At 41.9% G+C, this 25554-nt stretch overlaps 1 protein-coding gene across 1 annotated transcript; it reads right to left on the bottom strand.

Annotated features, from left to right (window-relative positions):
• Positions 1 to 10305: 10305 nt before the first annotated feature.
• rgcc (regulator of cell cycle) lies at positions 10306 to 19112 on the bottom strand. The gene is made up of 5 exons (XM_028591179.1): positions 18962 to 19112; positions 18346 to 18519; positions 13719 to 13826; positions 11905 to 11967; positions 10306 to 11057 (listed from the first exon to the last, which is right to left on the bottom strand). The coding sequence occupies exons 1-5, from the start codon at positions 18987 to 18989 to the stop codon at positions 11050 to 11052; spliced, it is 381 nt and encodes a 126-aa protein (XP_028446980.1). The 5' UTR covers positions 18990 to 19112; the 3' UTR covers positions 10306 to 11049.
• Positions 19113 to 25554: the final 6442 nt, after the last annotated feature.

Genomic DNA, 25554 nt, shown 5'->3' with positions numbered 1-25554 from the left:
GGGGACACCGTTTTAAAAGTATCGTTTTAGCACTGGTATCGGAAAAAAAACAAAAACGATACCCAACCCTAAATATACTGTTATAAAGAATAAATCCTGTATAAATGAGATCCAAGTTTTAATGATTTGGAATTATCTTTAACTCTTGCGTCGTTTTTTTTCGGTGCTTTTGACACTTTTTAAAACGTTTTTGTGACTTTTTTTTCATACCTTAATTTTTTTGTTTAATAAAAACACAGAAATTATCAATTATTTGGACTAATAGTTAAGATCAGAGGATGTTGAGTGGATCACAGTTTATGTCAAAGTTTAGTAAAACCATTTCATTTTTTTTTTATGCTATAAAATTGAATAAAACATCCAACATTCAATGGGAGGTATGATTAATTTTACCTGCGAAGAATGTTTTATGGCTTCCATACAACGTACATCCATGCATCCATGTTATTTTGGGGCAATTTGGTTGAAATTAACCCATATTTCTATATCTTTTTTTTTAAAGTTGGACAACCTTGGCTTGAATGGCATTCTTATCTATGCAACTCACAGCTCTGAGACAGATTAAGTTGTACAAGTGGAATGTCCCCAGGTATAGCGCGGAGGATCAGTGCTTTACTCTTCTTTAAATAATAAAAGTGACAGAAAGGGGGAGACGAAGAGGGAGGGGAGAGGTGCAGAGATAGAGGGATGCGTGTGTTGAATACTGTACATTAGGATGCATACAATGCAGATGCAGAGAGACAGACGGATAAATGGGAGGAAATGGAGAGAGCAAAAGATGGGAGCCAGACAGCCCAGTCTGACAATAAGGAGGAGGACCATGACAGCACGGAGCCATCTGGGATCAGCCTGTTGCTACACACACACACACACACACACACACACACACATACAGATTTTTTTTTTATTACATTACATTTCATTTAGCAGATGCTTTTATCCAAAGTGACTTCCAATAAGTGCACTTTTGCTTTGTTTTTACAAATGTGAGAACAATATGTCTCGCAAATGAACTTGAAGGTATCTACATAAGAGTGACATGACACTGTCAGGAACATGTCATGAAACATTACAAACAAGTCATAAACGTTTTTGACGTAACGCTTCTTTTAGTGTCATTCCGATAGGGTTAGGGTTAGAGTTAGGGTTCATGTGTCATGACAGTGTCATGTGTTCATGCCAGTGTCATGTCACTCTTATGTAGATACCTTCAAGTAAAGTGTTACCACTGACACATTGAATGCAGTCACCACAGTTTCCTCTTGGGGTTACCACTGCTCCCAGTGACTCATCATCAGTTTGGAAATAAAGGCTCACTCTCCCTTGGTACTAATGGACGGTATCCACTCTGACTCAGAGTCTGACTGCCAACTGGTCACTCTGCCACGTAGACGTCCTGCATGATTCATAAGAATCAAGACGATCTGGTGTTGATTTACCAGAGCTAACAGCGGGTGTAAACATGCTCAGGCTGCTCCTAATGCTAAATACATTAGTTAAATGGCATTTCTTTTTGTTTTCTGTGATCTGTACTTGCTTTCTCTCTCTCTGTATTTCTCTCCCTGTCTTCTTCAGGTGTTTCTGTCTACTATTGACTGTCCAAGACAGAAGAAATGCCAACATTTTCTAACAGAAAGTTGTACTAGAGGATACCAGTGTCCCCATTTCTCCCCCGTTTGAACCCCTCCAGCTTCCTTGACTCAGAGGAAGTGCAGGCTGAGGTAAGTGTAGCCGAGGGACACAGCTGTGTCTGAGCACTGGCTGGGAAGTCAGCCGGCTCAAAGCCCGGTGATATCACCAGCTCTCTTCACAAGAGCATTTGCCAACATCTTCCCATCTCATGTCCCCATCTGTTATGATGCGCTGCAGACACATGGAAAAAGCTGCAATGCTACTTTATCAACTAAATTCCATCCAATCAAGGTAATTAAACCTACCTACAGTACAAATGCACATGCACTGCAGCCCTGATCCCCAGAGGAGCTGTGTGTGAGGACAAATGTCTCAATCAGTTGGGGCGGACAACTGTCTTTATTCTGCCACCCCCCGAGTACACGACCCCTTAAGTTAAGGAAAAGGTTGTGGGTGGGCTTACGTTTCCATGACACGCGGGGACAACAACGGGACGGTTGGGTTTAGGTAAAGAAGAACGGGACGGTTGGGTTTAGTAAAAGAAGAACGGGACGGTTGGGTTTAGTTAAAGAAGAACGGGACAGTTGGGTTTAGTAAAAGAAGAACGGGACGGTTGGGTTTAGGTAAAGAGGAACGGGACGGTTGGGTTTAATAAAAGAAGAACGGGACAGTTGGGTTTAGATAAAGAAGAACGGGACGGTTGGGTTTAGGTAAAGAAGAACGGGACGGTTGGGTTTAGGAAAAGAAGAACGGGACGGTTGGGTTTAGGAAACGTGACACGCGGGACACGATCCCTGGTCTCCTGGGTGATAGTCCTGTGTTGTTCCACCCCCCCAACCAACCTCCCTATGCAGATTTTCGGGCTTTCATACTCGCTACCGTAGTGGCTCTTAATGCTACGTGATCTTCTCATTGACTTTACATCGGCATTGTTTTCCGTGGTGGCCACACAGAATTTTCACACATTGGTGCCACCACCACGTAATGCGCCGTTAACAGTTTGTGATCATTTCACGGACTTCTGCGAGACCAGGCTGGTTCAAAAGTTCTTTTAGTTGTGAACAGAAAACTCAGATTGGACAGATAGTCTAGCTAGCTGTCTGGATTTACCCTGCAGAGAGCTGAGGAGCAGTTAATAACCATAGTCCTCATAAATCCACCGGAGGTTAGAACGGCAACACAAAAAAAGCGGAAGGTAACGGACATCCGGCCGAAAAGAATGAAATCTGGTAGAATTTCCTGCGGCAACGGAGCAATCCTGGAAGAAGAATGTCGTGGATATGGACTACAGTGTATATACCCTCAGGAACATGTTTCAGGTTTCACACAGACTGATCTAACCAAATGCAAGTGGAACAGAGGAGAAGTTGCACAACTTCCTACTGTAGCATGATTTAATCTATTTTCAAAATGCTGTTGTCATAGCACCGTGTGTTATGTGTTTTGCTCAGTTTTGAAATGCTAATTTTTGTAGTGTACACATTGGACATTGTTTCTTAGTTACCAAACAAGCCAAAAAGTCACGTGTCACATTTTCCCCTGAAGTAATGAGTCTTTAGAAAACCATCTAGCACCTGCTACTGAGCTTTCAGTTCAGCTGCATGGACTTCCTCAGCAGTAAATTCACTGCTCTGTCAGCTGCAACACACCCACACATTGTTCAGACTTCCCAGCGGCCGCAGTCACTGGACCCTGTGTGTGTGTATAAAATTCCCAAGATGGAAAAAAATGCATAAAAATGTTGTGCGTTGAATACTGTACATTAGGAGAAGTGGAGATGCAGAAAGACAGACGGATAAATGGGAGGAAATGGAGAGAGCAAAAGATGGGAGCCAGACAGCCCAGTCTGACAATAAGGAGGAGGACCATGACAGCACGGAGCCATCTGGGATCAGCCTGTATCTACACACACACACACACACACACACACACACACACATACACGCATGCATGCACGCACACACACATACACACACAGATTGTTTTTATTACATTGAATCGCAATACTTCAAAATGGGAATAAAATCGCAATACAAATCAAACCAGCACCCATGTATCGTGAAAGAACCCAATCGGGACAAAAGCATATCGTCCCAGCCCTACTATATTTCATCATCACTTAATTTTAGTCTTTATTAGCAGTAACAAGCATTACCATCCAGTACTTCATCCTCCAGTGTTTTTACATTTAAAGACAGAGAAATTATCACGGGTCAAGGTAATACAGCTGCTTAAGTGCAGAATTAGAGAGTCAGTCAGGTCGTAGAAAACACAATCTGATAGTGATGATGGAGAGCATAATGGACGTGCAATTTGAGGGACTGCATGAGATCAGGGTCAGGGAGAGGCAATAATAATTACCTCCCTGACAGCCAAACCTGCCCGTCAATCATCATTTAAATGAGTCTTGACTCTGTCATAATTGCGAGGGAATGAGTTTAGACGTCCTTGGCGCTGGCTGCTGTCTGTGCATATGAAGCATTTACACTTACTCAGCATACTCTTCTTTTTTTTAAACATTCAAACTGTACTCAGTTTAGTGTTTATTATTAATATGCTGTTTCCACTGAGGTAGTGCCCTCTGCCTTTCAAACTGCCATTATTAAAGGTCCCGTGACATGGTGCTTTTTGGATGCTTTTATATAGGCCTTAGTGGTCCCCTAATACTGTATCTGAAGTCTCTTTTATATAAACCTTAGTGGTCCCCTAATACTGTATCTGAAGTCTCTTTTATATAGGCCTTAGTGGTCCCCTAATACTGTATCTGAAGTCTCTTTTATATAGACCTTAGTGGTCCCCTAATACTGTATCTAAAGTCTCTTTTATATAGACCTTAGTGGTCCCCTAATACTGTATCTGAAATCTCTTTTATATAGACCTTAGTGGTCCCCTAATACTGTATCTGAAGTCTCTTTTATATAGACCTTAGTGGTCCCCTAATACTGTATCCGAAGTGTCTTTTATATAGGCCTTAGTGGTCCCGTAATACTGTATCCGAAGTCTTTTTTATATAGACCTTAGTGGTCCCCTAATACTGTATCTGAAGTCTCTTTTATATAGACCTTAGTGGTCCCCTAATACTGTATCTGAAGTCTCTTTTATATAGACCCCTTAGTGGTCCCCTAATACTGTATCTGAAGTCTCTTTTATATAGACCTTAGTGGTCCCCTAATACTGTATCTGAAGTCTTTTTTATATAGGCCTTAGTGGTCCCCTAATACTGTATCTGAAGTCTCTTTTATATAGACCTTAGTGGTCCCTTAATACTGTATCTGAAGTCTCTTTTATATAGACCTTAGTGGTCCCCTAATACTGTATCTGAAGTCTCTTTTATATAGGCCTTAGTGGTCCCCTAATACTGTATCTGAAGTCTCTTTTATATAGACCTTAGTGGTCCCCTAATACTGTATCTAAAGTCTCTTTTATATAGACCTTAGTGGTCCCCTAATACTGTATCTGAAATCTCTTTTATATAGACCTTAGTGGTCCCCTAATACTGTATCTGAAGTCTCTTTTATATAGACCTTAGTGGTCCCCTAATACTGTATCCGAAGTGTCTTTTATATAGGCCTTAGTGGTCCCGTAATACTGTATCCGAAGTCTTTTTTATATAGACCTTAGTGGTCCCCTAATACTGTATCTGAAGTCTCTTTTATATAGACCTTAGTGGTCCCCTAATACTGTATCTGAAGTCTCTTTTATATAGACCTTAGTGGTCCCCTAATACTGTATCTGAAGTCTCTTTTATATAGACCTTAGTGGTCCCCTAATACTGTATCTGAAGTCTTTTTTATATAGGCCTTAGTGGTCCCCTAATACTGTATCTGAAGTCTCTTTTATATAGACCTTAGTGGTCCCTTAATACTGTATCTGAAGTCTCTTTTATATAGGCCTTAGTGGTCCCCTAATACTGTATCTGAAGTCTCTTTCCTGAAATTCAGCCTTGGTGCAGAATTACCAAATTACCAAATGGGCCAAATTCTCTGGGCGGGCAAAGCAGAGAAAGGGGAGGTAACCTTGCCCCTTATGACCTCATAAGGAGAAGATTCCAGATTGACCCATCTGACCTTTCATTTTCTCAAAGGCAGAGCAGGATACCCAGGGCTCGGTTTACACCTATCACCATTTCTAGCCACTGGGGGACCATAGGCAAAATCCTTGAACTTTTAGTATGCGACAAATTACTAGAGCGGCATGCTTTGAACAACCTTTTTGAGACAAGGACTATTATTCACACAAAGCCTATGTGCAAATGAAATCTCCAGTCCACTTGACTTTCCTGTCTCTGGACTGTGGGAGGAAATCAGAACACGTAAAGGAAAACCTCTTGAACCCAAGAAGAACATGCAAACCCAACCCCGAAAAAGCAAAGTGAAACCTGGGACCTTCCTTTTGAGAGGCAACAGTGCAAACAACAAGGTGAGCAGAAAGGCTCAGACACACACACACACACACACACACACACACACACACACACACACACACACACACACACACACACACACACACACACACACACACACACAGCACTCTTTATGCCTCATTACACACTAAGATGTATGTATACTGTAAATCATGTGCACACATTTGAAGAGAGTAACATACAGTGAATACATGCTCATCATTAATGTGGCCCTCTCCTTGCTCTGCACCAGGGACATCTGAACACCAGTGATGTGAAGACCCGGTGGAAAGCCGAACCTGATATTTGGCTCTGCGTGTTTCTGTCTCTTTGTGATGTGGACATACATCTGGGTGTCTCTGCCCAGCCTATTCATAGAACGACCACTTCAGCAGTCTTGAGGGGCCTCCCATCGAGACTGACACATGGTTACAGGATTTAGCGTGCTCCTCTTTCTCCGTCCATTTCTCCATCTATCCGCCCATTCCTTCATTCACCTTAGCTTTCTATATTTGAAAGCCTTTCTATTCACTTACTGTAACTTCCAAACTAACCTGAGTCTCCTGCTTTCCCACACTTTGTTGCCAGATCTATCTCTACAGCGCTGTGGAGTAAGGTCTGCCTCCAATGCTAAAACGCTCTTGGTTGTTTGCATTTCTTTAAACCAATCACAATCGCCTTGGGCGGTGCTAAGCTCCGGACACAGCGACGGTGGCTCTGCAAAGTAGTCTTGGTGTGTGTCTTGTTGTGGTGGAACATTTGCACCCCGCAAAAGAAAACGCCAAAAACAATATTAAATTAAGTTAACTGTACAGTAACATGAGCTATTTAAATTAGCTGATAAATGGTTCAACCTCATTAGCTCTTACCAGTGTATCTACGTGTGTACTTGGTCCACAGCAATCCCACCAATCGGTCCCAAAACGTCCCAGTTAGAGAGGAAATGCCCTAAACATATTCTTTGTAAATCTTTACAATCGTTCCCTGAAAGAACCAAGCAGGCCGGCTTGATGCACAATCCAAATTTTCATCATTTTTTTCTTCTACTTTCCATTTTCAGTGAGTAGCTTGCTAGCTCAAAGTTTGTGTTGTTTACCGTAACTTTTTACGGATTTTGAGAATGGCAACACACCGAGCAGAAGGTGAGAGGAAAATGTACTTCCGTTGATCCAGACTAGTATACGGACTGACCCCTTGCTGCCGAAAAGATGCCCACCTTTGCCAAGTGGGAAATTTGTTATAGAAGAAAGGTCAACCCACCCGCTGCCCTTGTGGGATCATGTGTTGTGTCAACATTGTCTCTCAGATCAGTGCCAGCTGATCTGTGGTGCAGAACAGTGCAGATAGGTGGACTCACAGAGGGAGAGTGCCCACAGCTTTTCCTCTGCCAACTGTAGAGAAGAAACAACACAGAGACGGGTGTCTGCATGCCAGCTTCCTGCCATCAGATTAACCCAGTCTGGCATGCACTGATAGGCTGGGCTGGATCCACTGAATGTGAACAGCAGCCGTGCACAGCTGTTAGCGACTCTCAGCTTGTGGGCTCATTTGAGGTCTCATTTGAGACCTTCAAAACATGAGACTTCATAGGAAATCAAATCAAAGGCTGCAACACAAATCAGTTCAGATGCAATCAGCAACTGGCTGAAGGAAAGGAGGGGCGTGATGTCTTCCTTTACAAAAGTTAGTGGTATGTTAACAGTAAACATAGTCTCGCATTGCCAGACCTTTCTGCACAGCTCTACGGAGGAAGGTCTGGCTAGTCCACACACCATTCCTGGATGGGAGAAAAAAGTGCTCTGGTTTATTGGCATTTCTTTAAACCAATGACAATCGTCGTGGGCGGTGCTAAGCCTCGGACGGAGCCACGGTGCCGCTGCAAAATAGCCTCGGGAAGGAACTTGTTTTGGTTTGGAGAAAACTCTGATTGGACAGATAGTCTAGCTAGCTGTCTGGATTTACCCTGCAGAGATCTGAGGAGAAGTTAACCATAGTCCTCATAAATCCCCCGGAGGTTAGAATTACAACACAAAGAAAGAGGAAGGTAACGGACATCCGGCCTAAAATGAAGGACACCCGGCCAAATTTCTGGCGGCAACTGAACAATCCCATTGTCGATATAGACTAAAGAAATCAACAAAGTATTAAAGGGGCCAACCACTGATTTCACACATCAGTTTTACTGGCTATTAGCAGAACAAAACAAAATCTGCAGATTTTTTGATGATGATGATCCAGAATTAATTTGACTGTTTTTTTCTGAGGAATCTTTCGTTCCCAGATTCCATGTGGGTGATTAGAAGTACTGTTAAGCCTATGCAAACTTGTGCAATGTCTTTTGTGGCTCTGGAAGGAGCTGTCTAAAGTCTGGGAAAATAACCCTGATGATTTCATAGTGATGTAAGTAGGGTTGTCTTGATGTGGAGACTAAGGTGTGATTTATGGTTCTGTGTTGAATCTATGCCGTAGGTGTGCGTAGATACAGTCCCTACGCCTTAGCGCTACCCTTCCAGAAATGTAACTTCACGTACTGGCTCTGCTTCTCTTAAAGAGATTCGCTAACTCTAGAAAGCAAGACCAGCACACAAGTATAAATTCTCACAACGACACAGGCCACTGGGGGCCTTGGGGGAATTACTGGAATTGTTGGGTCTTTGTAATTATAGAGTGTGGTCTAGACCTACTCTATCTGTAAAGCGTCTTGAGATAACTCTTGTTATGATTTGATGCTATAAATTAAACTGAATTGAATTGAATTGGTATCCAAACCTTTTTACATCTAGGACGCCTCCACTGACACTAATTAGTCCACGTATCCCCATTTGATAAGATTTTCTCCCAGGGTCTAACACCCCCTGGAAGCCCCTTCTCACCCCAGGGGGGTCCCGGCCCCCATTTTCGGAACCATTGACGTAGGCCACGGCATAGGACACTTACGTAACTGGCACTACCATAAATCAGCCTTAAGAATGTGTAACAGGGGACAACCTCTATCTCACCCACTTTGCAGGGGCCCAGGTTCGAATCCGACCTGCATATAGTCTAGGCACTAAAAGTCAGAATATGTTGGCTTCTTTTGCACAAATTTTTACCATAGCTTTTTTCAATCTGTCTTGCAAGTACCGAAACTTTATGAAACAGTAATGCTTAATTGTTGCAGTATTCTTTTAAGTACATCAAACAGAGTAGAACTCATTCGGTTGCACCTGCTGCACTGCTACCATGGAACCAGTGTCGAAGTGTATCTGCCCATAGTTAGTGACCTTTGACCCATGGTGGTCAACAGATGGAGGGGTGCCTCTGACACAAGATTACTTCAGCCACACCTGCTGCTGGGCCACGAAGGGTCGCACCCTCCTGTCTCCCTCCACCTCTGGAAATAGACCCTGTTTCTACAGAAGTTACGTAAGTCCCTGCTTTGTTGAGTGCTAGACTAATGAGCACAGAAGGTAAGAGACAAGTAATAGCTATTTCTGTGCATGTATATTTCTCAGTGAATGGCCCACCTTTTCCTTCATGCAATCTAGTTTGGTGAGTCTTTCTCCGTGGTGGACTATAGTGCATAACTGCATCCCCATTCCAAGAAAGTCATTGTTTAATGTAGATCCCATTTGGTTTGCCTGCCTGTTTGCAGCACTGTGTTGGCCGAGTTAAGGCTACGTCTAAACAGCTACGCTTTCATTTTTAGGCGGCGTTTTGAGACAAAAACGATCTCCGTCCACACAAGAGTTTTTTCTCCAGTGGCAGAACTAATCTTTGTGCATATTAACACGTCTTTCAAACCACTAGTATTTCCAAATGTCTCCGTTTTAGGGGCTCAGAAATGCCGGAGTAGTGTGGACACAAGGCGTAAACGTACTAAAAGATATTTTTTTTAAACCATTGTAGAAGTGTGGATGTAGCTTAAGCCAAACAATTTGGAAGGAGATCAGCATTAATACACACAGGGGCCAAGAGAAGGAAACACCAGAAAAGTGGTGTTGGAGGGTTAAGAAAGTGCTGAGATGTAGAGGAGCCAGCTGTCATTCAAAGATCCCCACTGTGTTACTGCTCCAATTCAGCCAGTCAGCAGCTCCACAGGCTCTGGACGAAATAAATACCTTCTTGTGTGATTTGATTTGAGCATAGATATAAGGACTAAAAAGAGAGATGGGAATTACTACAGCACATATAAAGCTAAACAGAAGTGCACATTAAATTCAGATTATTGAAAGAACGTGACAGAAGTGCAGAGAAGCACGTGATGTTTCAATGAAGAGAGGAGGCATGTGTTACTAAAAGAACAATATTCCATACTTTAATATCATCTCTGACAGGCATTAACTGTATTAAATAGACATATATTGCTTTCCAGTTTTCAGTTCACATTTAAGCATGTAACTTTATTCCAGTCAACGAGCGTCAAAACAATCATAATCTGACTGTCCTGTTAATACCAAGGCAAACAGAATGGGAAGCCATTATTATTTACATGAGATACAAAAATATATTTCCCCAAAAAAAAGAAGCTCTATAAAATTACAAATATATTTCAATTATAAAAAGCCATTTTTTAAATACTCTTTCAGCTCAAGTTTGGGATGAGGGAGTGTAGCCTGGCCTGTGTGGTGGTTTTGTGAATCTGACAATACATTTCCCCAGTGACTTTTTGCAGGATATACTGTATATCGCCACATTTTCATTCCTCACAACATTTCATGGAGTCCATTACATCATGGCTACTGAAGTTTTCTTGTCCTCAGGTTCCCTAGAACTATTTTTGACCCTTCTTGCAGTCCTTATAGCCCAGGAGCCAGGTGGCCTGGAGTTAGTAGAGCTGGGTTAACTTTAGGAGAGTGCTGGGCTAGACCTGAAGCCGTGGTGGAGCCACTTTGGAAGTTTGCTGTGCCATCCAGCTGTATCCTGTTGGGTGGTTTTTCTGTGTGGGGGGGGGCCGAGCGCATGCAAGCCGTTGACGGGGGTCCAGACATGCACTCCCTCATGGCTACGCTCCAAAATGACTGTGAGCCTCCGTGTCACATGCCTAAGAAGAGACAGAGACAGACATGATTAGAACTGGACTGCCTGGCTCCTTTGCTTGCCAACTCTATTCTCAGAGCAGCGGACATTCTGGTTTACGGGCTGGTCATCGTAAACACCGGTGGCCCTAATAAACACACCATTCTCCGGGGCTAACAGGGGGCTGGCTGACTGCATGTCCAGATTTACAGAGCGACTGGACGCCTGCGAGCTCTGAAGACGGACATTCAGTGGCCAAAACACAGAACAGAGCCGGGCGGTTGAAGGAATATAAAAAATAAAATAAAAATGGAAATAAAGAAAGCGTTTCAACTCCTACTTCTGTCTCATTCCAGTCCTGACATTTACAGTTGGAATTTCAGCCCAGGTTTGCACCAGCGCACATTCCTAATACTTGGATGCAAGTTCAAACACTCATAAGCCTCGTAGTAGAGAAAGAAAAAGGTCCAACACAAATTAACCATGTACGTCTATTACAACGCCCCTTTTGCATTCTTAAGTTACACGGCTCAAGGAGAAAAGGACGGCATCAAATTGAAAAACCCAGAGTTCACAGATTGCATGGTGTTGGTTGCAGCACTTTCTGGTGTAAAGGGATACGCTGCCTTTCTCTCCAGCGTAACCCCAGAGGCCTCACGGTCCACATAACATGCCCCGGCTCCGCCACAGTCCCGACACATCCTCGTTTCTTAGAAACCTAAGGGGAGTGCCTCCTGTGTCACTTTATGAGTGGTCGTTAGCATAGCTGACATAGGGAACAGACGCTGCCGCTAATCCCCAAGTAGCGGGCAGCGCCAGCACATGGGCTAATTCATCAGGGGTTCTGACAGCTAGCTTGCATTAGCACTTACCCTCTAATGTCCTGTCAAGGTCTGCAATGAAGTCCTCCAGTTCCTTAGTGTCGCCCAGTTTGGCTGAAAGGGAGACAAAGAGATTTAGACTGCACACTGCAAACCTCTGATGTACATTTACAGCTTAAATCTCACAGTATCTGTCTGTTTTAATGTTATACAGGATCATACTGTAAATGGCAATGAATTCTGGGAGAAAATATTAATATTACATGGCTATCTGCGAATGTTACAGATTACAGGTATTTACTGTTAATAACAATGCATCTTGGGAAAATAAAGGAAAAGGCGGGAATTAGACAGCAGCCAGTATATTACTGTAAATTTCCGGTGAAAGGTTTACGGTGTAGGAGCCAAAGTTAACTAAAAATAGGGTTGAGTTGGGACTATATGACTATATTATTGCAGTTATTGTCTGTTAACGTACGGGTCAGCAGTTGCAGAGTTTTTTTTTTTACCGTAACGTAATGTAACATAAAAGAAAAGTTGGGAATTTAGAACAACAGGTTAGATATTTTCAATTAGGAAAGAAGTTTGGGAAAACGTTTGGATGAAAATAAAAGACTTGGCTGTATGGGAAAGTTTGCTAATAATAATAATAATAATAATAATAATTAGAGACGCGAGCAAAACCCAAGATAAAAATCTGGGTGGGGAAAGTGAAAGAGCAGCGCTGGTCCCTCCCTCATTACCACCACTGAGGTGCCCTTGAGCAAGGCTCTTAACCTCCAGCCACTCCAGTGGAGCTGCTCAGTGGCCAGCAGATCAGACTGTGGTTGGACTGATCAGCTTCCAGGTATGGATGTGGAACTGTGTGAATGTGATCAGGGCGTTACCGTAAAAGAGAGGCTGCCTCTCAGTGAACCTTCCCTGAATAAATGAAGGTTAAAAAAATAATAATCAAAAAACGCAACAAGCTAATGTGCCGTTTACGGATTAGCAGGATTAGGGCCACTTGAAAAATCTATTTGAGTTCTGAGTTTCGAGTCAGAATTCTGAGACTAAAATCTTTAATCTCTTTAGGTTTCTTAATTAAGTTTTCAGACTCACTACAAAATCTCACATACTGGGCGCCTGGGAAGTTCACCTGGTAGAATGGGCGCCCTAATACAGAGGCTCAGTCCTTGCCGCAGCGGCCGTGTGTTCGGTTCCGACCTGCGGCCCTTTGCTGCATGTCATTCGCCCTCTCTCTCCCCTTTCATGTCTATCCTGTCCTGTCAAATAAAGGCCTAAAATGCCACAAAAAAAATCTCCCATACTGTTTTAGCCTACTAAATTGGAATTTCACACGCAGCCTTAAAAAAAAAAAAAAAAATCTGAATACTGACTTTAATCCACAGTCTGTTCTTTAATCTCACAATTCTGAATTTAAACCCAGAGACTTCATTCTCAGCATTCTGACTTTTAACTCAGAACTCAAATACATTTTTCATATGTAGCCCTAATCCTCTTTTGTAGACGTCTATTCTCTGGTTCCGCGAATGCAAACTAATAAACGAAAGAAGTGGAAATAAATGGGGTGAATGAGTCAAGACCAATCCTGCCTACTGCTAACATTCTCACGTGGATTTAAGTTTAATTTTGCCACATCATAAGACAGCAAATAAAACTGTGAGATTGATGGTTCTGCATGCTTTACATTATATGATTTATGCTTTGTAATACAGAGTAATTACAGAGATTTGAATCTGTCTGCGGCGCCGGGCTTTGCCACAGTAAATAAACCTATATTTATTTCATTATTTTTATTTTTTTTGCAATGCAACAAGTCACAGTTGTGTGTGTGCGTCCAAGCATAACGGGATGTAGCTCACGTTTTGGTGACATAAGAGGAGGTGAGCTGGTGGCAGGGGAGAGCACGGTGGGGGAGTTCAGCCTCTCATCGCTGAAGCTGAAGCTGTTTCTGTTGAGAGACTCTGCACCTGTCAGTAAAAAAAAAAAATGAGAGAGAGAGAAAACAAAATTTGATTAGGTGAGCGTTCACTTTTCGGGGGTACCCCCTCACGTAACACACGCAAATGTGATCTGTGTCAGTGGAGCAGCTTCAGGGTGTAGCATTCTCCTCTAATGACAGCCTTCCTCTATGGCCTGTCACACACATGCATGTGCTTGTATTTGGACACACAGGGGTGTGTATACCAGCGGTGGAAGAAGTATCCAGATCCTTTACTTAAGGAAAAGTACTAATACCACACTGTGAAAAAAATACTCTTTACAAGTAAAAGGCATGCAGTGAAAATGTTACTTAAGTAAAAGTATGTGAGTAGTGTAACTTGAACTCAGCGACTAAATCTCACTTGTGGCACTTAGTGACAGCAATATAAGAGGTTGTCCTGGGCGGAGAGCTCTCTGAAGCCGTGCAACTCTTCCCTCCGACACGTTTAGACCCTGATACCCGAGCAGGGCACGTCTTGTTCGGTCTCCAACATACCACCCAAACTCTAAACGCATGGTTACATAAATGACATAATGGCCACTTGGATTCTGCCAGATCCATATTTCAAGCCACCACATAACAACACATTTTGTCTGGCTGTCTGGTAAGAAATAGAGGAAGAGAAAAGTAGGGCTGCAACTAAGGATTATTTTCGTTGTCAATCAATCTGTCGATTACTATAAAATGTCAGAAAATGGTGAAAAATGTCGATCAGTGTTTCCCAAAAAGCCCGAGATGACGTCCTCAAATGTCTTGTTTTGTCCACAACTCAAATATATTCCGTTTACTGTCACAGAGGAGAGAAGGATCTAGAACATTTTCACATTTAAGAAGCTGGAATCAGAGAATTTTGATTTGACTTTTTTTCATAAAGAAATTACTCAAACCGTATAATCCATTATCAAATAATTGTATAGTTGACAACTCACGGATTGATCGAGAAGGAAGTGGAGACTCTTTCTGCAGCTAGACTTGTACGACAGGATAGAATTGGGCTTGTCTATCTGACTTCATTCATTAAAAAAAAACTGTCGAATGAATTCAGTGGTGTAGTCTAATGTATTGTAGTGGGTATACTTTACTGTATATAAATATATTGGGCTATATACAGTATATACTATGGGCCAGAATCTGCCTTTGGGGGAGGGGGGGCCATATCATAGTGGGGGGTTTGGCTGTCCTCCCGCAGGGTTATTTTGAGCATCAAATACTTAATTTCCTGCATTCAGATACACTTTTATGCACCAATTTGCGGTGGAAATCCCTTTATTTAGCCTATACAAAGCAGAAAAGCACAGATGACAATTCAAAATATATCAAAAATATAATGGAAAGTACGTTGTTGTGTGTCATTGGGCATTTTTAAGTGGACATATGGAAATCCTGGAGCTTTCTAAGTGGGTATACTGCGTACACCTGTGTATCACGTAGACTACACCACTGGATGAATTGTAGATTCTCTGTGAGTGTGAAGTTTGTGTGACATAACGAAAGATTAGGGAGCACTTAAAGCTGTCCTTGTCTATCCCGCTGTGCTCTGTGCAGATTTCTGGCGGACGTTAACAGTGTCTCAGATGTCGACCACTTACTCCCCCCCTACACACACACACACACACACACACACACACACTCTGGGATCTGTACCACTCCCACCACTCAACACTGTGAACACACAGCGGGAGATAGGAGACGCCACACACAACGGTCCGGCCTCACACACACACACACACACACACACACACACACACACACACACACACCAAAATGTACGTGTTTGTCCTCTAGAAAGTTTGTTTAATGGATAAGATATTCTATGGTAGCTTATTGCTACAAAGCCTTTGGATAAATCAACAGTTAGTGACTCCACTATCAAGTACTTCATGTGTAGCCAAAGTCTGATATAGCTTTGAGCTATAGCTTCATGAGCCATTACGTTGCACTGAGTAACATGTTCCTACATTATGGTGAACAATGGGCTGTCTTAAACTCAAATGTGTATGAGTCTGCAGCTGAAAATAGTCCCCGTCAGATTAACTCCTTTTTGAGTAATATTTGCCAAAGAAAACAACAGTGCCCAGCTGTTTTGGTAAATTACTGAGCCTTTAAAAAGATTTAATTATGCATTTGTGAGCCATTTTTAAAGCTTTACAGCTGTATTAGGAGACAAATGGGCTGAGAGCACACACATGCGCGCGCACGCACGGACACACACACACACACACACACACACACACACACACACATGCACAGAGCTGTGGCCTTAACATAGACTTTTGACTTGGTCATGAATCCCTCTCATTTCTCAGTTTTTATTTCTGCTCATATATTCTGTTTTGTTATTCACACTCTCGCTCTTCTGCCGTCTTTCTGAGTCCCTGCCCCTCGCTCAAACATGGACGCTCTAGCGTGGACCTATAAGACCCTCTGTCATTTATCTGCACGTTCGCCAGTCTGTCCATCCATCACGCTGCAACACAATAGGTTGTCCCTGCGTGGGACAGGTCCCTCTTCATTAGACTGCCATGGAGAGGGCAGAGCTCATGCAGGAATCTGATCCCCAGAGCAAATCAGCAAGCTCATTAGCACCACAGACACAGGTTCCAAAAACTTCCCCTGCTATTATTACATAATGGTCCTCATTGGCAATGTGGTAACAACATAAATGCATAATAACTGAGGTCCCAGTGGGTTTGTGAGAGCGTCATCAGTGCCCACGATGTTTTTTATAGAGCGGCAACGATGAGTTTTTTTGTTTCTTCTCTCCTCTGTGACAGCTAACTGGATATCTTTTGAGTTGTGGACAAAACAAGACATTTTGGGCTTTGGGGAAACCCTGATCCACATTTTTTTTACCATTTTCTGACATTTTATAGATTTTATCGATTAATGGAGAAAGAAATCGACAGATTTATCGACACTGAAAATAATCGTTAGACGCAACCCTGGTTTAGAAATGACCAAAATTAGTGTGTGAATCTCTCTGGAATGTGACTAAAAGGCAGTCTGCATTTCCCCCGGAAATGCCTTTCCAGAAAACTAAAGACCTTAAAGATCTTTCCACATCTTCCCCATGGACGTCCCAACCCACTCAACACGTGTCTGTCTGGGAAACTCTCTTTGCTCATGGGGGGAGCTGAAGCATATTTTTCTCTCAGCATATCAGCATATGATCACATTTTGGGTAAGAGGCTGCCCGAGGCCAGCTCTCCAGCTGGGGAAGCACACTTTAAAAAAAAAAAAAAAAAAAAAGACTGTTAGAGAAATAAAGTAACGCATGACAGTAAAACTTTAGAGAAGCAGCCACAATGTGGGGCCAGTAAGCCAAGATATGCAGCGGTAGCTTAATCTGACGCCCAAATCTCTGGACTTTGATCACGGATCTCTCTCTCTCTCTCTCTCTCTCTCTCTCTCTCTCTCTCTCTCTCTCTCTCTCTCTCTCTGTGTTTGTTCATGTGTGAGAGCATGCATGGATGGAAAGAAAGAAAGAAGTTATAAGACTTCTAGAAAAACATTCTTGCGACAGTATCTCACGTCAAAGATGGGAAATCTCCCCCTCAGACTGACAACCATAAGTGACTAGATGCAGAAAACAAAACCATAACTACAACATGTCAGGGCCTGATCTCCATTCTGGAGTCGCAGTTTGTGAAAAATCAGAGACTTTTTTTTATTGGACAATTGTAAGCTACAGTCTGGAACCATCCCTGGTTTTAAGACTCCTAGATGTATCCCCATGACTTTTATTGATCCATGATAGAGATCATAGGGAGTTTATCAGTTTTATTTTTTTATTCTAATGATTTGTATGGTTTGAAACATTTTACATTTTACAGTTTTTTTTCTTGATTTTTATCTATCAATATTGCTTAGTCTTAGTGTGCATTAGTCCACTTTTTTAATCTTTTTTTTTGGCCTGCTGTTTTACAATCACTCTGCAGCACTTTGAATTGAATGTCGTTATCGCTATCAGTGGTGTAGTCTACGTGATACGCAGGTATACACAGTATACCCACTGAGAAAGCTCCAGGATGTCCATATACCCCACTGAAAAATGCACGCAACAACATACTTTCCATTATAATTTTGACATATTCTGAATTGTCATCTGTGTTTTTCTTCTTCACATAGTCAAAATAAAGGGAATTCCACTGTAAAGTGGTGCATAAAAGTGTATCTGAATACAGGTAATGAAGTTGTTGATGCTCAAAACTTCCCTGGGGGAGGACACCCAGACCTCCCCACTATGATATGCCCCCCCCCCCCAACACACACACACACACACCCTAAATGCAAATTCTGGCCAATACTGTATACAGAACAGTTAGACTACACCACTGGGTGCTATGTAAATTAAGCTCGATTGAAGTGCCCCATTTGTCATTGCATGATCCAAGGACAATATTTTGACAGTATTTTTGTTGTCGCGCCCAGGAGAGCTTTATGGACAACATGATGCTCCCTAAATCTGCTGAATATACATTTTGATAATTTGGTCACCAACTCACTCTCAGAGTCGCTGATGCCGCTGTCGCTGACGCTCGCGCTGCTCCTCCTCTTCATGGTCTTGAGGTGCTCGTCGTACCGAAAGTGGCGCTTCTCCACCGGGGACGTGAAGTCCTCCATCACCGCGTCGAACTCGCACAGCACGTCGCTCAGGTCCTCCTCGTCCGTCAGCTTCGCTGCAAGGAAAAAAAAAGGGACATTTAAGAGAGGCATTTTTTGGATTTAACTTTTCTATGGTCCTAATTATGTGGCTATGTGGATCTATAGTGAAAAGTATTGCGATAGCCTACAAATAGGCAAAAAAAATTTTTTTAATTTTATTGTAATAAAATATTCCTACATAAATGTTATTGGAGCTGTAGAGTCTCATAGGCTGCCAATTAAAAAACAACTCATGTTTGGGATGGCTATAAGATTATATGACTCGAGAAGTAGTAGTGGTGAAAAGTATTGCGATATAATAATAAAAAACAAAATGCATAATAAAATATTTCCTACTGGAATATTGTAATTGAATATCCCTACAGGGATGTTATTGGAGTATGGAGTGACAAATAACAGCAAGCAATTCTTATTAGGCTACAAATAAAGATATTTTGAGAACAAACTCATATTTACCCTGAGGTTTCAGCTTTGGAGACTTCATTATTCCAGTAATTAGGTTGGAGATGATCCGAAATCTGTTATATATATTATATATATAATAATGTACTTAATAATGTCCGTCAGTGTAAAGTCCCACTAGGTCCGGCTGTGTGTACAACTCCTGCAGGTCCTGAACTAACCCTCGAGCCCGAGGACTGCCGCCTTATATGAGCCCTACTCAGAGTGGGCGGGGCGTGTGTGTGTGTGTGTGTGTGTGTTGTGTGTGTGTGTGTGTGTGTGTGTGTGTGTGTCATGCGTGTGTGTGCATGTCTGTGTGTGTGTGTGTGTGTGTGTGTTTGTGTGTGTTGTATGTGTGTATGTGTGTTTGTGTTGTATGTGTGTGTGTGTGTGTGTGTGTGTGCGCCCGTGTTTGTGTGCCCGTGTGTGCCCGTGTAAGTTTACGTGCGTGTTTGCGTGCACGCGCGGAGTGACCAATAAACGTTGTCCTGGTATCAGTTACACCCCTCTGACGTCTCCCTCATAAACGTATGTTTGTAAACAAGTCGTGTGCCGCCTGCCAGGCAGAGCTGACAGATCCAGAGATATTAATAATCATGACCCAGTGCTTGTCATGTTGTATCACCAGGCAGATCATGCCAGGGCGAGACCAAACTGGGACTGATGACAGACACATCATTTAGGAACCAACCGTTTCTTCACTATTGATTGTTTTTTTATTGATATGTAAGTTATGTAACTAAACTAACTGAATGTTCTCTATGTAGCTGTGGTGGAGTGTAAAACACAGCGCTCGTCCTAATAACCATTTTAAGTTGCCAGTACAATCATGTTACTTCATATCAGAAGCAAACATTGTTCTTCTCTTATACTCTTAAGCTGTGGTAGAATGTAACTGAGTACATTTACTCAAGTACTGTACTTAAGTACAAATGTCGAGGTACTTGTACTTTACTTGAGTCTTTTTCGTTTCATGCCACTTTCTTCTTCAACTCCGCTACATTTCAGAGAGAAATATTGTACTATTTACTCCAATACATTCATCTGTTACAGCTTTAGTTACTTTACACATTAAGAATTGTTCACACGAAACACATGAAGTTTAAAAAATATGATGTTTTTTTATAATTTAAACTACCCAACAATATAACGGCCAGCTGAAGTGATTAGACCATTAATCACATATGTCAGGATTTTTCTGCAATGGGTACTTTTACTTGTAATACTTTAACTACACTGTCCTGACGATACTTACATACTTTTACTTAAAGGTCCAGTGTGTAACTTTAGTTGTTCATTCTCAAAATCGGTGTTGCCCGTTCACAAACTTTTCCTTTTTCATGAATATTTACCTCCACCATCAATTCCAAGTATTCCTTTTGGCTTGACATTTTACATTTGCGTTTGCATGAACAGGGGTAGACGCATTGACATATATATATAATGGACTAATAGACCCCGTTGCTCTGGACGGAGACCAGTGAACGATATTAGAAGCACTTTTCCGGTGATCTCTTCCTTTACTGCGCAGCCTCCAACTGACAGAGACAACGTAGATGTGACGTGAACAAATGTCTGAAAGTTGTAAGTCTTCTGGTAGCTGTGCCAAGAGAAATCTCAATCATTCCCAATCTTACAGAGACGGAGAGTGTAGGTATATGTAAGGAGATAACATAAGCACAGGCTAATTATTGCTAACTAACATGCTAGTTAAGATTAGTAATTAAACTTAAACAGCTAATGTAAGTCGAAACTGCCTGCGAGCTTCTCCTGTACTATACGGTAATTCCTCTACTGTGCGACAGTAAGTCACTTGGTTATGACACAATCGTTAGCCTATTTTTACAAAAGCGTCTGCTACGGAGCCATAACGTGAGGTACAAGGTAATGGAGCCTTTTATACACTGTCGTGTTTCTTTAGAAATAAACAACGGACAAAAAGAGTCTTTAAACGCTTCAGATGTAAAGTTATTCGCTGTCAAAGTGCCGCCAAAATGTATGCTAGTCAGTGAAATGCTAACGGGAGGTGATCTCTTTGAAGCGTCAAAATGGCGCCATAGGAGGTTCGAGTTCTGAAGCGAAGCTTACCCCCTTGGGTAGACGCTCCATATTCATGCGCCATCTTGAAATACGTTAGCTGGTAAGGACATATACAGGACATACTGCTCCGCTGTTCGCGTTTTTTGCTGTCACATGATAAACTCACAGCTGCTTCTAATGCTGCTAATGGGTATCGTAGCTTCCCGGCCCCCGGCAAGTTTGAAGAAGGAAACATGGAGGACCACACGTATTCAAAATCCAAATTTCAGGAACAGGAGTCTTCTTCTTCTTCGCCCAGAAAAAAGAAAAAGGATAATGAAAAGAGCAAGAGACCGGCTTGTTGAAGCGTGAAGGCTACCGTAGCTGTAATACGTATTTTTAACTGCGTGGGGCCTTTAAGTAACATTTTCAATGCAGGACTTTTACTTATAGCAGAGTATTTTTACAGTGTGGTATTAGTAGGCTACTTTTACTAAAGTAAAGGATTTGAATAATCCTTCCACAACTGTTTATATCAAAAGCACCTTCTCTGAGTAAAAGAACAGCAACATGTGCTCATCAGCCAAAAGGTAAAAGCAGGGGCGGAGCCAGACGTTGTAAACATCAGGGGGACCCACCCCGGGGAGGGGGTTTCTTTCCCATTCACAGCAGCTATATGCACATTTTTAAAGCCATTTGAGATAGTAGAATGCCTAACAATCTGTAAATTGTTTCAGAAAACCATGACAGCTGCAACGGGAAAAACAACCCTACATCCTGTTTTATATCTAATTGTTCTCCAACTGTCTTCTTCATTCTGAAACCAGAACACAACAACTGTTGCCACCTAAAGAGAGGCAAACATTATGGGATGTTACTATTTTTAAGCTACATACTGTAACATCAGTGGGGTAGGAATTTTGCGTAAAGAGCATTACTAATCTTGAACCCTATTTTTGTTACACTATGCTGGATTAGAGCTCGGTTCACACAACACCATGAATGTTAAACTGACAAATCAGCTGGATCCATCCCATGATAATCTGGGCTGCTTTAATTGTAAATCAAGGATCCCCCAAAAGAACACCATATTAGATTTTTTAATTGCATAATAGTAATGTGGAACAGGTGAGAGAATTTTGAAACCCTAAAGAACCTGATCGTCTGCAAAGGCGAAGTCAGAGAGACATCTGGTGGTGATCTGCCACAATCGCATCTGATGTTTTCAGCCTTTGGATTTCTTTGTCGAGTGGTGGAGTGGAATGATTTTTATTTCGCAAAAATGCTCGGAAAAACTAATAGTTTAATAGACAAAACAATTTCAACTCATTCACTTGTTCTGGAGCTTTCGACCGTATCAAACATACAGTGGTAAGGTCTGAAACAAGTGGGTACGTGGACCTGGAGTTGATGAACTGTTTTCATGGGCTGTTTTGGCTTAAAGACAGCTCTTAAACTCTCCTGAAGCAAACATTTACAGCATGCCCTTTCCTCTTCCATAAAATTTCTTCATCCTACTATGGATGTAATTTAACTCTGGTACAGCTAAGAATTTAAAAATTTTAAATCTATACTACACACAACAAAACACTACACAATGCTAAAAGAATACACACACAGACATGCTCAGGTCCTCAGGAGTGGGCTGCGACTGCTGAACAAGAGCACCTTGGCAGTACCCAGGAAGTGAACTACCATCTCTCCAGCTACCAGTCCACAATTCGTACTTCGGTCCGTATGGGGACTTGAACCATAAGTCAAGCAATAAAAAAAAAAAAAAAAAAAAAGTTACATTGCAGATTTAGATTATTATTACAACATGTAAATCAACTAATACATTCTGATGTATTAATATAGTTTAAGCTACCCATGAGTATAAAAAGAAGTTAGAATGAGCTCCACCTTTACCAGCTGCAATATTAAACAGATGAACACATTCATTCATCACTTTAATTCAGTGATATGTGCTTCTTAAACTTTTTTTTCAAATAATGTAACACCTTTGAACTATTTTTCATCCAAGTACCCCCTGACCTGCACAAATTTTTTTTTGGTAGAAATCAAAAGCCTCAGTCTATATCACATATTTGTCTGATTTACAAAACAACAATATTGTAACTGAAAAACACTTAAATGCTACATTGTAAATGTGTAGAATCACTAAATGTATAAATATTATTTTAGGAATTATGCATGATGTTTTTTTTAAATAAAAAAATCTCACATACCCCCTGCAGTACTCCATAGTACCCCCTATTTGAGAAACACGGATATAATACAGTATATATGATTCTGAAACGGGCCATTCTGCATGATGAGTACTTTTGTTTTCAGTTCTTTTAAGTATATTGTCATGCTAATACTTTTGTACTTAGATTATAGTAAGATTTTGAATACAAAATTATTTTTAAATTTTTGCGACTTTTACTAAAGTAAAAGATCTGATTACTTCTTCCACCACTGATTTGCTTTGATGTAGTTGTACTCCCTTCAAACCATCACTTTAAGTAAAAGTACTAATACCATAGCCTGGTCCTACCAGACTCACGTGCATTTCATTTGTCCAGAGAGTCTGGCCTCTCTCCATTGACAAGTGTTAACTTCCTTGAAGGCGGGTACTCTGTTGAAGTTTAAAACTATTGGATCTGCCCAGAGCCCCTCTGGTAGCCTGGCTCCGCCCTCCTACGTACTGTCTGGTAGGACCAGGCTAACAAGAGGGGAGACGACAACAAGTATCGGCTTAGCATCGCTAGCGTTAGTCTTAGCCAACTCCTTCACCACTAACGGAGCGATCTGGAAAATCAAACTGTTCCCTGGATATTCAGGAGCGTTGCCACAACGGACCGCATCTTTCTCCGCCGCCATTACGGAACTACAACTCACAACTACAACTAGTCCACGTCACAACCTCAACGTCATCGTTCTCAGCCTCTCCCTCTGTTTGCTGATTGGACTGCCAAATATTTGGCCGGAGAAAACCCAAGAATATACCGCAAACCCAGACGCAGTACAGAAGAAAAATGAAAATTGAACGGAAGTACGTGGGAGGGCGGAGCCAGGCTACTAATACCACACTGTAAGAAAAAAGTCCTGAATTGAAAATGTCACTTAAGTAAAAGTATGTAAGTATCATCAGGAAAATGTACTTAAAGTATTAAAAGTAAAAGAACTCAATGCAGAAATATCCACACATTTTAGGAACTGGAAATAAAACAAAAAAAAGAAGAAGCTTCAAACGCATCAGAAAAAGTATTAAAAGCGCATTTACAGAAATGTTGATTAATGTGCATTGTCCTTTATGAATTAAATAATTGAAATGAAATGAAATTTCCCCCTTTAGGACCACCATATGGTATTTTGTAGCTTATCGGCTTGTTTCTCAGACGTGAATCGACACCAGTCGTCCAATGCAGCTACCTGGGAGTGGATTTGCCTTCCCAGATCAGCAGCACGCAAGGCAGCCATGCTGAGACTTTCACACCTCCGGTGCCCAGTTTCACATGATCAGCATATGGATAAACACACCATGTGTTTGCAGCTGCACGTGTCTGTTGACTCAGGAGGCCCCAAGGTGCTGCTTAACGAGGGGCCTCGGCCTCAGCAGAGGTGCTAAAAGTGACACCTTCGAGACACCATGAGAAGATATCAGTCAGTGCGTTCACATGCACAGCAGTAATCGGGATATGGTCTTACAGTGCGTTCCATTTGTACTCGGAAGTCGGATTTTTACGTCAAAGTCGGAAACACACGCCCTGACCTCGGATTTCCAAGCTCGGAACTTGGTGTCAGTGTCACTAACCAATGTGAGTCGAGTGGCGATTGTGTGAGTCGCCCATGCTCAGATTTAAACAGTTTACTGCATAACGTGTCATACCCGATGTTAGCCGAGGCAGACCGGCTCTGGTCGAGTGCAGATGTGAGTCGCGCATGCTCAGATTTAAACGGTTTACGGCATAACGTGTTCATACTGAAATTTGTGAAATCCGTAAAATACATACATACAATAACAAAAGATGGAAATCATTTACATTTTTTTTAGCTATCTATGGTTGTTTGATTGCTAATGTTAGCTCAAAACGCCTTTAGCATCTAGTAGGCTACTTGATTGCTAACGTTAGCTCAAAACGCCATTAGAATCTTAGCTAGCAGTCATTTCAAAAAGGTTTTAGCTATCTATGATTGTTTGATTGCTAACGTTAGCTCAAAACGGCGTTAGCATCTTGTAGGCTACTTGTCGCAAAGTGACGCATGCGCAACTCACATCTGCACTTGACTCACATCGGGTAGTGTTAGCAATGGCAGTTTATAACAACGCATTACGCTGTTTTATGTGCATACAAACAGCATAACATGTCCACAGATGGAAGTTGGACAGGACTGTGTACGACTGATTTAGCGAGACACAAATAACACAGAAGTGCTCATAACTGTATGTTACTACAGCTTTCACAACTGTTGATGCACGGAGCAGCCATGTTGGATTTTGAGCTCGGGGTAGTCTATTCGTGGTTGCCCGAGTTTCGAGCTCGGAAATCCAAGGTCAGGGGGCACGTTTCCAACTTTGACCTCGGATCTTGGAGGCCGAAGCT

This window comes from Perca flavescens, chromosome 11 (genome assembly GCF_004354835.1).
Source record: "Perca flavescens isolate YP-PL-M2 chromosome 11, PFLA_1.0, whole genome shotgun sequence".
Classification (NCBI taxonomy): domain Eukaryota; kingdom Metazoa; phylum Chordata; class Actinopteri; order Perciformes; family Percidae; genus Perca; species Perca flavescens.
This window is presented reverse-complemented; position numbering and strand designations above follow the sequence as displayed.

Bases quoted from the DNA above. Each gene is read 5' to 3' on its own strand.
- rgcc (XM_028591179.1), bottom strand. From the start codon at position 18,989: ATGAAGTCTCCAAAGCTGAAACCTCAGG. The intron at 18,520-18,961 runs GTAAATATGAGT...TTTTCCTTGCAG, and splicing joins TCCAAAGCTGAAACCTCAGG to CGAAGCTGACGGACGAGGAG. The intron at 13,827-18,345 runs GTGAGTTGGTGA...TTTTACTGACAG, and splicing joins CGGCATCAGCGACTCTGAGA to GTGCAGAGTCTCTCAACAGA.